This window comes from Polistes fuscatus, unplaced genomic scaffold, assembly GCF_010416935.1.
Source record: "Polistes fuscatus isolate 324 unplaced genomic scaffold, CU_Pfus_HIC Scaffold14, whole genome shotgun sequence".
NCBI lineage: Eukaryota > Metazoa > Arthropoda > Insecta > Hymenoptera > Vespidae > Polistes > Polistes fuscatus.
This window is the reverse complement of record NW_025113042.1, coordinates 2817805-2833276: the sequence shown is the minus strand read 5'-3', so window position 1 is coordinate 2833276 and position 15472 is coordinate 2817805. Positions and strand designations below refer to the sequence as shown.

Below are 15472 nucleotides of genomic sequence, written 5' to 3'. Positions count from 1 at the left end.
ATAGAAAATGATTGAAACTTGATTGAAAATGTAAATACAATTCGAGGGGGAAACAAAAAATCTTTAGAACCTTGTCACGGTAAATATTTGAATGAATTAATTAAAGTCCACCCACTCTAATGATATTAGAAGAAACATTTCATCCAAACGATGTTTACCGAAGAAGTGATACCTGACCGGAATGAAATTATGATTTTCCTACTTGATGAACACGATTGTGTAATAATTATAATATCAAGAACCGTCTCGTTGGACAAATAAAAGAAAAAAAAAGTTTCCTTCTGCGACGATAACGAAAAACACCTAATTATCAGGCTTGACCAGTACTTTTCCTAGATCTTTCATTGAATATGTTATTTATTTTTTTTTTTCTTATATCTTGCATAAATGATTTATAAATAAGTTAAATGCAAATGCAATAATGACATCATTATTCTTTTCAATTCGGTATATTATTTTTTTTCTCCTTACGTGTGTTTGTTCAACGAATTAACATAAGATACGCGAATAAAGTGAATTTTGTTAAAAATGAAAAAAAAAAATATATAGAAAGAGAGAGAGAAGAAAAAACAAACAAATAAAATGAAAAAAAGAATGCGGTAGCAATTAAGATCGCACGTGTACGAGATGACACTTATGATACTCGTTCAACCGGTTCTTTCTTTCTTTTTCTTTTTCTTCCTTTTTATGTATCATCGACTGACAATGAGATCCTTCAACGTTTTGATGGTAACTTGAAAGATTTATGAACTCGGTAAAGTGGAAAAAGAAAAGCGTTGTCCGCGTCTCGTGATAATATTGCAACACAGTCAGTCCCCCCTCCTCCTCCTCCTCCTCCACCTATTCCTCTTAGGCTTCTTTTACATTTAACGCTAAAGGAACAACGAAAGTAAAAGGAAAAACCTTGTTTGAAACCTCGCCCGAGATACGTACGACCTTCCCCACTTACGTGTCTGACATTAGTGTCGCCCACTTTGTCTCCGTTGCAACGAGAATTTTTCTACTATTATTATTTTCATTATTATTATTATTATTATTATTATTATTATTATTATTCTTTACCGAGGGAACTTGAATTCTTGTTCTATAGTTTAACGTTAACGAGAGAAGAAGAAGAAGAAGAAAAAAAAAAAAACTAAGAAAACTTATAAAAAGATAACGAACGTACGTACTTTTGTATCTTTGTATAAACGTGTGAGTGTGTTTAAACGTATACATTGTACATAATATTTTCCGTTTAAAATCCTACAGAATATTTCTTCGGTTATAAGTGTCTACGTATATGTGTCTATGTATGTGTGTGTGTGTGTATTGTATAAGGTTGAAGCAGAAAAAACTAGCGATCGTAGCTACCGATTTCGCTATGATATCCGACGAAAGAAAGTTGCCCACTGGAGACTCTGCTTCGTACCTATCGGGATATCTAATAAAAGTAAGAATACCAAGAGAGAGAGAGAGAAGGAGAAGTTGAGAAAAGAAGGAAGATGAGAATTTGAAATTCTCTGCAACCGCGATAGAATTTTGCAAGAATATATATATATGTTTATACGCGTACACGTACATATGTATGAATAAATGTATGTATTTATGCATGCAAGTGTGTTTCTGTGTGTATGTACGTGACGTGCACATCTGTAGAGGTGAATTTTTAACACGTATACATTGGACACGTACTATGCACACTCGCATAGTTATACAGATGCATGTATGTACACGTATAGATATATATATATATATATTGTATTCATAGTTGAAAAGAAAAATGCATGAGAAAGTCGCATGAGTTAAGAGGACTCACCGTCGTGGGAGTCATAAAGGTAGATGATTTTCCTCCAACCGTAGTATCGGACCGTGTCGATAATGGCACGATGGTAATCCGGACGCATACTTATGGCAAAGTCCAAGAGACCTGATGATGGTGTCAGTACCTACAAATCAAATTTTATAATCTATCATTGTACGATATATAATATAATAATTTTCTTTAATATATTTTTGTTAAATCTCTCTGCGTTTTCTTTTTTTTTTTTTTTGTATTTGTTTATATCGATATAAATCGTAAAAGAAGAAGATAGATTCTTTCGATCAATCGTACACTTACTTTTTCTTTTTTTTTGTAAACGAATACAAGGAGAGTAGGGGAAACCACGATTCGAACGAAAAAGCGTACCGTCGAATCAGCATTACAGGGAGATTAGCATTTAAACGACATCGACGTTCGTTACTCTCGGTGTTGCGCAGATCGTATCTCTCTCTCTCTCTGTATCACCGTAAAAACACTAACACGAATGTGAGTGAATGAGAGAGAGAGAGAGAGAGTGGGAGAGTGAGTTGGAAACGAAACTTATTCGCGACAGACATCTCCTCGGTGTGTTGTTCTATGTGAATTCAGCATGTTCGATGCGTTTACATGTATTGCTACTACGTTTCACAGTCGCTAGCGTATAAATTTTGGTACATACGAATAAAGAGAGAGAGAGAGAGAGAGAAGGAAAGGGTTGGATGGTGTATCGGTTCTGAAAGCGTTCGATATCGGTACGATAAATGCAACGTGTCGCGATTCGGCCGGATAAATTTCGGACCGGCCAATTCATTTGGAAATTCAAATTGTAATATGCGCAGATCGTGTATTACATACTATATACGGCGAACACACTTACACACGTAAGCACCGACTTTTACATCTCTAGTCACACGTAGTTGATACACACGCATACGTTTCATACATATATTTATTTGTACGAACGATCCTATTATGCGTATCTGATTGCCGTGCAGGATGCGCTATTCTACCCCAACCCCCTCTCCACCAAACACCAACCCCCTTCTCCTCCTCCTCTTCCTACTCCCCTAATCTACCAATCTCTCTCTCTCTCTCTCTCAGTCATTACTTTCTTTCCTTTTCTTTTCTTCTTATTTTTCGTTTATTATTTTAACACTCTCTTTTGTATCTTTCGTTAACGATCAATCGAACGTTAATTAATTTCGAATTACTCTGGACTGGAAAAATATCATTTGACGGTATCGCAAAGAATCGTTCGCGGAATTCTTCGTGAAAAGCAAATTTTCACGTTTTTCTATTCCCCCGTACCATTCGACGAGCTTCGAATAGCGAATGGTTTTTGGTAAAAGTTTCATGGTTTTATAGCCGCCCTTTTGCCTAACCTCATTTGGCACGGACCAACAATGGAATGTTGAGAGAATAAAAAGAAGTAGCAGGTTTGCTCGATAAAACGTATCTACGTCATATCGTTTTCCGATCTTTGATTGATTTGGAAGAAAAAGAAACAGAGAGAGAAAGAGAGAGAGAGAGAGGGAGAGAGGTTCAATTCGCGTTTACGTTTGATCGTTAAATCGTAATTTGATATTTATCGAAAAAAAAAGAAACCAAACTTTGGAAGACCCTTTTTTACCTTTTCAGGAAACCAGGGCGTCACGAAGGGCATTTGAAACGTGTTGCTGTAGGAATGTAGCGTGTCGAACGAATCCGGACTGACGGCGCCCAACATCGAGTACACTCCTCTGCTGAATTGAGTGCAAACTGTAAGAAGAAACGAAAACATGAGTGCAGTCCATTTTCCTTGGGTTAACCTTTGATTCTCGTATTTTTCTTTTAACGACAGAAATTCGAGTTACATTAGATGTTAGACAAAAGATGAAATATTTTTCACGACGTCGTTCTTCTATTAAATGGAAAAATATTCTAAGAAAATCTCATCTCGCATTTATAAGCGACGAGTGGTATGGTAAAAAGTCTCCGAACACTCTACTTTTATTTATATTTTCTTTGTTTTTTTTTTTAATTGTAAGTTCGTAAAGTCCAGTTTGATATTGCGACGATAATTTATTTCCACGTTTATGCTCGAAAAATATTTTCAACCAATCCGAAGTATTCTCGCTTAATGGCAAATTACTCGAGCGTTTGGAATTGGTTATGCGAAAATCGTTGAAAAAAAAAAAGGGAGGAAAAACCTTTTCGAAGGGTGACTGATATTTAACGCGATACATTTCGTATAACATTACGCGTCCCTTTTTATGAGATTGAATATATTTGTTAAAAAATATCATGGGACAAGATGTACCCTTGTCTAAACTTTAAACGTCATTTTCAAATAATTTCAAAATTAAAGCGTTTGATGAATAATCGAATTACATTGAATTTTCGTTAATTGCTCGGTTAATAATATAACACGGTTAATTATCAATCACAAAATTATTCGATCAATCATTTTGATTGATCAAATCATCGAATTTAATTCTATAATCTTTCAACGATTCATTCAATTGATTGATTTATTTCTCCCTCCCTTACCCCCTCCCATAGGTTAAACAATTATATTTCTTCTTTTAACGAAAGACAATTTTCACAAGTCGGTCAGCTGACCTTCATTGAAATATTCGCAAAATGAAATATTTATCGATTAGTCTTCCCATTACGATTTTTTAAGATAAACAACGACCGATCGTTAAAATTGATCCAATAAAAAAACAAAACGAGTAGTACACGTTAACCGATCAATTAATTGTGTAACATTCAAATAAAAAGAACAAAAAATAAAAAACCCGAATTAACTTGTTTCGTAAACTGAAGGAAAAGACAAAAAAAAGGGAAGGGGAAAAAGGGGATGGTGGGAGTAGATCAAGTCTCGTAACGTTGATAAATTCGATGGGGGTAAAAGAAAAAGTACTTTAGCGTGATGAGGAGAAGGTGGAGGGGTGGGAGGTCTCGATCGAAGAGAATGATAATGAAAGAAATTTAGTGTGACAAATCGGATAAAAGGGAAATGGCTTTTCGCAGATAGGCGGCCGAAGGATGGACGAAAAAAAGAATAAAAGAAAGGAATAAAAAAAAAAGGAAGATAGTAAAAATGATGGAGCTGGGGTGCAGGTGGAGTACGCGAAAATGGAGAAAGGTGCGAAGCAGATTCAAACGTTTGGAAGTGATCCAAGAGCGAGTAAAGCTGGTGGACACGCGAGAAGTGGGCCGTGAAGAGGGGGGGCGTAGCGGGCTGGGGCGAGGGGGGATCAAAGAGGGTTGTGGTGTGAGAAGGATCAGTCAGGATGCGCGAGTTAATCGGCGTGAGAAAGAGAGGGAAAGAGAAAGAGAAAAAAAAGGAACCATTGAAAAAAAAAAAAAAAGAATCGTAGATCTGCGCGCTCTTGCATACCGAAACAAAAACTGCACGAGAATACTGGGCTGAAAAGGTTTTTCCTCTTTTTGTTCTTTTCTTTTTTGAAAACAATTTGATTAGAAAAAATACGCATACGAATAGGTATTTCGATACTGTAGAAGTAATTATTTTACGATTTGAATTTATTAAAATGGATCGTCCAAAATAAATCTATGTTTCGTAAATTATTGCAAAACTTTTGCTTAACATTATTGTTTGTTTTTTTATACATATATATCTTTGTTAGAAATATATCAGATAATAATTTTCGAAAGGTAAAAGATATGAATTAAAAAAGTATGTTCGTTAGTAACGTAATCACGGTTTATTAACTATCGTAGTTATTATCATTATTGTCATAGTCTCCTTGAAAATATCTACTCAGCAATATTACTTTGTTTTAATTACTTCTATTACATTCTTTTCCCTTTCTCTCTCTCTCTCTATCTCTCTTATGTTGGATACGACAGTTGTAGGATGCTGTGGTAAAAATGAAAAAGAAACAGAAAGAAAAGGGTACGTCCGGTCGTTTGTTTCGTTTCCACATTTTTCGAAGTAAGAGACGAAAAAAAGAAAAAGAGAAAAAAAAATACAAAGAGAGAGAGAGAGAGAGAGAGAGAGAGAAAGGGTAGCACGTGTAGTCGAATTACGCCCAGTAAAGCAGAATTCAGAGATCCGCAAGGCCAGTGGTCGGCATTTATTGCTCGCATCCCCATGGGTGCATTTATATTCATAAGCATAATGGGGCATCATGACGTATACATGCATACATATATATATATATATATATATATATATATATCTTACATATGTAATATATATATGTATTATATAGGTTGGTTTGTTACGTATATATGAACAAAATATAGTTCATACAAGCGATTCAGCTTGGTCAAAGCTGTCCGCTCTTCCTTCTCTCTTTTGTCATTATTAATTCTACGAACCTTCGTCGAGGCTTACTCAAATTCCTCCGGGCAAATCCCGGAAGTTTCAAGGATATTCTCATTTTCGGTCCTCGTATTATTTGTAATTCTCCGTTTGTAATTCTTATCAAAAAAAAGAAAAAAAAAGAAACAAAAAGAAACAAAAAGAAAGAAAGAAAGAAAGAAAACACCACCTCGAATAAACGTAACTATCCATTTTCGTGTCAAAAATCAGTCGATTTAATTAAACTTATTATTAATTATTATACACCAGTTAGGATTTAGGATCTTTCCCTATTTATCGTACAAAATAACGGTTAAGAGATAACATAATTAAAGAAGAAAAATGTTGTCGAGGATGGAGTGAAAGATTAATCCGTTGGTAAAGGATTCTCCTTTTGATGTTTCAGCTTTCATTTTTTCTTTATTTTTTGTTTTTCTTTCTTTAAGAAAAAGACGGAGAAAGAAAGAAAGAAAAAAGATAAAAAAAAAGAAAAAAGAGCCGAAAAGTTTGTTTCAATGACTCGTCCGGAGAAAGTCGTCGACGAATGCACTCGTAGAACTTCCTCTCCCCCCTCAACCATCACCCATCACCCACCACCCCGACCCCCACCTCTCCGTGATGGTAGAATTTTCAAGGAAAGGTACGAATATTGCCAACGAAATTATTTTTTACTCCTAAAGTTTGGAGCACTCCTCGTAATGTAACCTAACTGGAGGAGAAGGAGGAGGAAGAGGAGGTGGGAGGGGGAGGAGGGAGGGAATCTCCTAAGGGATTTTCAACTGGGTCGAGGATGGTCCCTGAAGTGAACTTGGCCATTCCCTACGAAAGTACTACTACTACTACTACTACTCCGTCTCTTGGATCAAGATATATCTCTTACGATTGATGACTTTTTTAAGAAATAAACTATACCCGATAGTTCTAAGATTATTTTTCTACGCTTATAAAATTACATTGTTTCAAATCGATATCATATTTGTCATTAACGTCATTAGAAAAGCTATCGTTCCAATCGATAAGAAGATATACTTTAAACGTACCAATTATTTCTCTATTCGGTCAAGATTATTTCCAACGTAATCAATTATTTACTTACAAGAAAAATTCGCAACGATATGATATAGAAAAAGACAATTTTCAACTCGACAAATGAAATATTAACGAGTATGTAATTCCATATCGATCGATAAATAAATAATCAAATTCATTTGAAGAATCTCCTAAAGGTTGTTTCGTTTCTTTTTCTTTTTTAACGATACGAAAAGACAAATGCAACAATAAAAATGATCATCGTTTAATAAACGAATATCGAAAATAATGTTTAACATTTCAATTGTCATATATATATGAGAAGTTAATAAATGTAATTTATTAATAAGAATATATGTAAATGTCATTTTCGAAATAGGTCGCAAATGTTTAAACGATAAAATAGAAATGGTGGAAATAAATGATCTAAAGAATTTTAGTATCCAACGGGTATATTTACTTGCACGTGGTCTACGTTATATTTAGCAAGTGTGCAGAGCAACTAATTCAAACTAGCGTTTATGGACCATTTAACTTGCAAACTTGTCCTATCACGCATGTTCCTATTTGTCCTTTAACAGTCGCCATGTCTGTATATAATATGCATCGGTGGTGGTGTCGTGCGATGCATGCATGCAGGAGTGGCCTTATCAGAATTATCGGTACCGTCGTTTCATGCTCTTCTCACATAGATAGACACGCACGTAAACCTACCCTTTCTCTCTCTTCCTATCTCTATCTCTATCTCTCTTATATTTTCTGTATGTGCCTTTCAAACTAAGGACGATGACTAGGAGAAACTTCTCTAGCGCAACCCACAATAGGCAAAGTTCATTGCGAACGACAGATTATCTCGTTTCTAGTCTCCATTCTGCTCACGGACTTTTACCGAGTCATTAAGTCATATATATGTGTGTGTGTGTGTGTGGAATATATATATATACTGTATGTAAGGGATGTACATATAAAAGGGCTAAAAGCTTTACGAATTTAACATGCAACTCCGCGTTTCATATCGTAGATTTAATTATTATTATTATTATTATTATTATTTTTCTTTTTATTCATTTGATTATCGAAAGTGTTCTGGTGGTTATCAAATTTTGATTTACGTATGTATGTTCTTTTCTTAGTGGTATTCGATATTATTAGAAAATATTCATTGAAATAGATTTTTCAATATAAACGTTTTTATTAATACGTATTTGTAATAAACTGAGAGAGATAAAGGGTTTGTCAAAATATTAGTCACAATATCAAACTCGTGTATTTATTCAAATTATATTATCAATTATGGTCGATGAGTAATTTTATAATTTCGAAAGGTTTAATCGTCAAAATTCTTGTTACCAGTTGTCGGATTTTAATTGAACTTGAAGGAAGGGTTAACGTGAAAGGGGAAACTCATGGTACCAATTGTGTGTTTCGACGTTGCAAGAAGACGACCGTCAGTGTTTTTCGGAGGTTAAAAAGCAAAGAAAAGAAAAGAAATAAAGAAAGGAAGGAAGAAAGAAGAAAAGAAAAATAGGAAATTGGTGGAACAATAAGAAAGAAGAAAGAAAAATTGGTGAGTCGGAGAAGGAAGAGTCGTACGTTGAAAAAGGAATAGAAAAGAAAAGGAAAGAAAAATAAAAAAAGAAAGAAAGGGATCGACCTAATCGATAGAAAAGCGAAAGAAACCCAAAAGGGATTTTACCCTCCTCTTTCTGATAGAATCTCAAGAACTCCAAATACAAGCGTTCCAGTCGTTTGTTTCGAGAAAACGGTTACACGCCGTATCGTCTCAATATCACGGTACAATTAATTCCAAACTAAAAAGGGAAAACTTTTGCCCTTTGATCCGCAAACGAAATACTTTCTTACCTTTTTTTCTCTTAGTTCTTAGATAGCGATTTAGATTTTTCAATACCACCCCCGTTCTATTCTTTTCGAAACTTTTTCGCGATATTTACAATTAGAATTAATTAAATTTTCTATTGAAAAATAAATATAAGTATACATAAAATACAATCTTAACGTAATCCTAAAGGGAATCGAAAGAAATTGTAATACTTCGAATTAATAATACAATAAATTATTAGAGTTGAATCAAAATAGTATTCGTCATGTATGTAAAAAATTTGTATGAACGTTTGACTCATATACAAGGATCGTTAGGTTGTATAAATTTTGTTTTAATTAAATAAAAATACGAGATTATAGAGATGATTGAATTTCGAATGATTGTATCGATTCGTTTCATGGTAGAATTTTTTCGAAGTATTTCAATCGTTCGCATGTCATTGGCGAATTGTCAAACGTGTATTTTATTTACGAATTTGTTTGGAAAGAAAGAAAATTGAAAAAAAGGGATGACAGAATTAAGAGAAGAAAGGAAAACGAATAGACAGAAAATTCGTGGGAGTCACCGAAGGAAATAATCGATCTAAATCAGGACATTTCGTTTAAGGACACACGACCCTTTCTTCAACGAGCCATCCGTTGTACCCTTTAACCATCGAAATCTTGTCACTAGCAGGATCAAACCCTTTTTTTTTCTTTGTCCTTCGTATATTATAAAATTAAATGAAATACTACGTGAATATACCATCTGACGCGATAAATTTCTAATCTATTTTTTTATACTTTCTTTTTCAATTAATTATTATACTCGAATACAAAAATAATTATATTTTTGCATAAAAAAATATAATGTCAATACTTGAAACTTTATAATAATTACAAGCCAGTACATTTCATTTGTATATATGAGCCGTTTATTTTGAAAGTGGCCTAACTCCATTTGTCAATTATTTCCAGTTACCCACGGTAACATGTACAGCTTCAAATTATCTATCAATAAAGCATTTAAGATTTCTTATATTCCGAGTAAATACGGTAATTCTGGACACATAAGTTTTCAGAGTTAGTTGAATTACTGAACCGTTTATTTTGAAAGTGGCCTAACTCCATTCTTGGTAAGAAAACGCATATTATTCACTTAATAATTGCCATTATTTTAATAGGAACTGTAAATTTAACACCTTTAGATACACTTAAGCAACATAACTTATTGTTATTCTTTACGTATATTTTTAATTGCATTGAAACGCAAACCTTTAAATATCTCAATTTAAGGTTATATATATGTTTTTTTTTTATTTATTTTTATATTCGAAGTAATAGATACACAGTAATACACATATACGCGTATTATTAATTGCCTTTTGATTTTATTGAAATATACTTTTACGATATTAAAAACCTTGTTTAATTTTATTTAATTAAAGTAACGTTGAATACCTATCGAGTTATTAACAATTCAAAATATATGTTTGTTTCGAAAAAAAAGTCTTATATCTTCGATCATAGTAATATCCCACATTTAACTATATTCGATGTTAGAAATAAACGAGTTTAAATGGAAAGTTTATATTTTTCGGATTGCCTCTTTTTTTTTTTATAGTTTTTATCGCGGCCGTATTTTTACAAGAGATAAAAATCTAAGTAAAAGGAACGCGCAAAGGCGGAAAGAAAATTTGATCTTTTCAAGAGTTTTAAGAGAAAAGTAACTCGTTGGAGGAGGAAAAGAGAGAGAGAGAGAGAGAGAGAAAGATGGTAGAATCCAAGAAGGAAGAAGACCACGAAGAAACGAACGAACGAACGAACGGTGCACGGAAAAATTCCTCGACGTTATTACGTGTCGCTTGGCGCACATATCGCTCTCAAAGAATAATGGCTACTTCCTGCTACGACTACGACTACTTTTCTCAAAATGAAAAGCCAACTAACCTACGTATTTCCCAGGAAAAATGAAAATACAAACTATATCGATTTTCTTTTCCTTCGGTACGTGGTAACGTATGTAAACACTTATCTTCTTCCATTGTTCTTTATCTTTTCTGAACTACCAACCGCAATTGACTTATCTTTTCATAACAATTATTATTACAATCAAGATCAAATCAATTTCATATAAAATTCGTTAATTCGTAAAATTAACAAACAAACAAACAAACAAACGAAAAGATTCTAATAAATCGTATTAAAAACAGCTCAAAATAATAATTATAATAATAACGAGATATGACCAAAATTCTAAAGATCGGAATAAAAACAGATCGTTTAAATTAAAACTTTATAGAAACTGTGATAAAAGACATATTTGCATTTTCTTGTTTACCCAACGACAAACCGTGCACCCGTTGATCCGAACCGTACGCGTCTTTCTATCCTACAAAGGATCCTATAAAAAGGTAAAGAAAAAAAGGGAAAAGAGAAAAAAATAAAAGAGTAAGAGAAAGTAATGCCAAGAGAGGAAGGAAAATCCTGCTTACAAGCGGTACGTGTACTTTCACGTAAATGGAGATGAATGCCCTTCTTTTGATGGCGATCCGACCCACGTAGGATCCATCGTTAGGAATATCAGTAACGTGGGGGGGGGGGGAGGGGGAGGGGAGGGGGAGGGGGAGGGGGGGTTACCGATATCCGTCTACTAGCGTTTCGTATCATCGTCTACACACCGATCGTACGTACGTTCCTACGTTCCTACGTTCCTACGTTCGTTCATTCGTTGGTTCGTTCGTTCGTTCCTCCATTTATCACGTAGGTCTTTGAAGCTGCGCTTCCGCTACGTGGCCACTTTCCCGAAAGGGACTAATGCTATCCTTCCGACGATCACAGAACCCTCTTATATCCTTTACACACGTATACACCATCCAACCTATCTATCCTTCCTGCTTTCTCGTATTTATATCTCTATCTTTTTCTTTTCTCTCTCTCTCTCTTATTCTTTCTTCTTTCTTCTAACGTTGAAGGGAAAAGGAAAAGTTGAATATAAAAAAAAAAAAGAAAAAAATAAAAGGAAGAAGAAGAAGAAGAAGAAAAAGGAAACAGTTTTCAATGAAGTAAGTAATTTGTAAGGAGAAAGAGATTGATTGAGTACAGTTATGGTTACATTAATATCCATTAACATTATTTTTTTTCAAAACATACGTTAATACACTTTTTAATGGAATAATAATAATAATAATAATAATAATAATAATAATAATAATCATAAGAAGAAGAAGAAGGAAATGTAAACGACGACCGATTCCGTGATATCTCGTAAACGTCATCGAACTTCTGTGCACATACAAATGTACGTATTTGTACTGCGAATATAATATATGTGTATGTAAAAAAAAGTGTATACGTATATGAGTAAATACACATACGAGATGATGTCGGATAGTTACATTCGTGTTTGCATCGCTCGGCTAGTAAAAGCGAAATAACGCAATAAAGCATCAGCGGCCGGTAGTAAAGCTTTTGCAGGATACCCTCGTGTGCGTGCTAAAGTAAACGACAGTCGACTCTCAAATTTCGTCTATGGTGTTCGTAGTACCTTTTAGCGAATATATATACATCTCCTTGCTTCCTACTTCCTAAACGTATTACCATTTTATCCCTCCTCAACCCTTCCCCCACCCTTCTACATCGTAGAAAACGATTTCATTGTGAATATCGCGACGCGTAGAACATACGTTTATACGTAAATTGTGTACCCCCATATATGTATGTATGTATGTATGTATGTCGTATTTGCTTCTATAAAGAAATATGAATCGACTTGAGGAATAAAATAAAATGAAATGAAATGAAATAAAAATAAATCGAATCAAATACGTCAACTTTAAAATACCTTGAATGAATCCTTTAAAGATAATAATATCATATTTTATAGATTTACTATTAAAAGTTTTCATGGGTCAATAGAAAACGTTATATAATTTGGTTTTTTTTCTTTTTTTTTCTTTTCAAATAGTAATATAAACTTACGTTACTTTAAACAAAATGCACGATTTATGAAAATAATGAGAAAATGTCGAAGTTTGAAACATGCACAATTAGAATCATTTTAATAAGAATATTATTTTAACATAAAATAATAATATAGATACATAGATATATACATAAATCAAATTGTCTTTTCTAAGGCTATTAAGGAACCATTATAATTGAAGAAGTTTAATAACGATATAAATCTGATTATAAAATCGGTTGAATCTAGCTTTTCGGTTGGTTGTCTCCGTTCGATCTCTTCTTTCTTCATCGGGAAAGGATATAACTGGGGAGTTCGCGAATCCGAGATCTGCTTGCAGACACCCTCTTACGTGACCTGTCGCAGGATTTGCCGCGCCAATAAAAGGATTAACGGGACGAGGGTTAATCCTATTGGAAGGCCCATTCCACGTTCCCTCTTTTACTTTGCTCGAGAGAAAGCGAAGAGTGAAATAGAGGGAAGAAAATCTTTCCTATCTTTGTCTTTCTCATTCTTTCTCATACACGCTCAGATATACACACGAACACACACATACACACACAGAGTTCCTCGTTTTCGTGGACCTACTCGTCCTCGACCATTCTTATAGCACACACCGTGATTAGTGGCAGAGCCCTTCCACATCCGCACTGACCCGGACGCCGATAACGAACGATTATTTTCAAGCCGTCCTGTGAACGCGGTCCAATGATTTCGTCGACCCTTTTCCCAGACGAATGGATGAACGACTATACGTCGTTTCTTTCGTCCTTGTTAACTTTTTGAAAAAGGTGTTTCTTTCAAGAACGATCGAACTTAAACGATCTCATGATTTTATTATAATTTATTATATTATATTATCTCCCTTTATATCTGTTTTTCTTTTTCTTTCGTTAATTTAATCGATGATATCAAACGGATTTTTATTATATATTATAATAATCGTGAACAAGAAAGGAAAAAAGAAGAAAAAAAAAGAAGAGAAAAGAAATGTACTTAATTTCATTTCCTCTTTGTTTCGTTCTTTTTGAAGTAACCGATACCGATAAATTTATAATATAATCGGGAATTTAAAATAAAACCAAAAAATATTTCTACTTAATTAATATCTGCTGCTTCTTCTTTTTTATCTTTTTCTTTTTTTTCTTCTTTTCGTTCCTCGTAAAGTAATCGATAGCAACAAATTTATAATAATCGTGAATCGGAAAAATATACGCAATTGATCTACACTTTATTTTTTCCTTTGTAAAGTAATCGATATCAATAGATTTGTAATAATCGTGAATAAAAAAAATAAAAAGAAAAAAAAAAGGAAAAAACTAAAATCTATCCGAATTAATTAATATCTGCTTTATTTTCTATGTAATTATTCTATCAGATCAACACGCACGATCATTTCGAGATCGTTTTTAATATTAACCTATTGTTTTTGTTGTTCCCCGTTGTTTCACCACACTGCTCGGCTGATCGAAACAAACTAAACGTAGGAAACATAAGCTCTGCGGTAAAACACAAAATGTAAATATTACCGAGGTCAATAAATGCGAACGCGTAAGCGAAATAAAATGCTTCGATATACTGTTGGAAAGATAATTAAATGTGCGCGTGGTACGCAAAATTTTATACGCGTTTTATTCAAATGAAAATAAAAAGGAAGAAGAAAAAAGAATTATTCATTACACTTCCATTTATTTTTTGCACGTAGAACAATTTTGTAATAATCGAATACGCTATTTATATATATTTTTATCTTTTTTCTTTTTTTTTAATGAACAGTCCTGACGCGTGTACTCAGTAGAAAATATTTATACTGAATTTTTTCGTAATACCTCCCTGATTGAAAAATATTATTTCATAATTATTATAATAACTTTTTATATATTATAGTATATATATATATTTAAAATATGTAAAATTATTCTTTTTTTCTTATCATTTCTATCCAAATATTATTTGTAGAAATAAATAATAAAATATTATGATTCTCTCTAACATAATCGATGAATCGTGCAAAGAACGAAAAATAAATTCGATGTCACTCTAAAATAATTTGAAATAATGGATTGTTTATTTTCCACTAAGCTTATATAGGAAATGACTCGAAATAAATAAATGATTTCTACGTGATTTATGGTTATATAATTCGTACATGTGCACATATTGCAGTCCTATGAAGATTTTTGTGTTGTTAAAGCGATTACGAATGAACGAGCTGGTAGTACGTATGAAAGCATCGATTTTCAAACCAACAGGATTTTCCATGTCAAATAGAGGGATTATTATTATCAGAAAATGTACAACGTTATAATCGGCTGGTTCTACGTGTGCGTTATGATAACAGCAGTCGATAGGTTCAAAGCCAGACGACGATGGGGGAACGAACTGAAGAGAAATAGATGAATGAATAGATATAGAAACGGATGGGAAGACTATTTTTTCTTTTTTTCTTTTTTTTCCGTAAACTTCTGTAAACATTTTTCAATAAAAGTTATAAAAAGAAAACAAAAAAAAAAAAAAAAAAAAATACAGAAAAATATTAATCCATTCCATGGAATGAACG

At 33.3% G+C, this 15472-nt stretch overlaps 1 protein-coding gene across 3 annotated transcripts in view; it reads right to left on the bottom strand.

The window, feature by feature from the left end:
* The window catches only part of LOC122514137 (glutamate receptor 1), a 187927-nt gene that overhangs the window by 46526 nt on the left and 125929 nt on the right, over nucleotides 1–15472 (bottom strand). For all 3 annotated transcript variants that reach the window (XM_043630799.1, XM_043630800.1, XM_043630801.1), the window contains exons 3-4: nucleotides 3414–3541; nucleotides 1799–1928 (exon numbers count right to left, since the gene is read on the bottom strand). In XM_043630799.1, the coding sequence (XP_043486734.1) occupies nucleotides 1799–1928; nucleotides 3414–3541 (258 nt within the window). The remainder of the gene's footprint in view (nucleotides 1–1798; nucleotides 1929–3413; nucleotides 3542–15472) is intronic.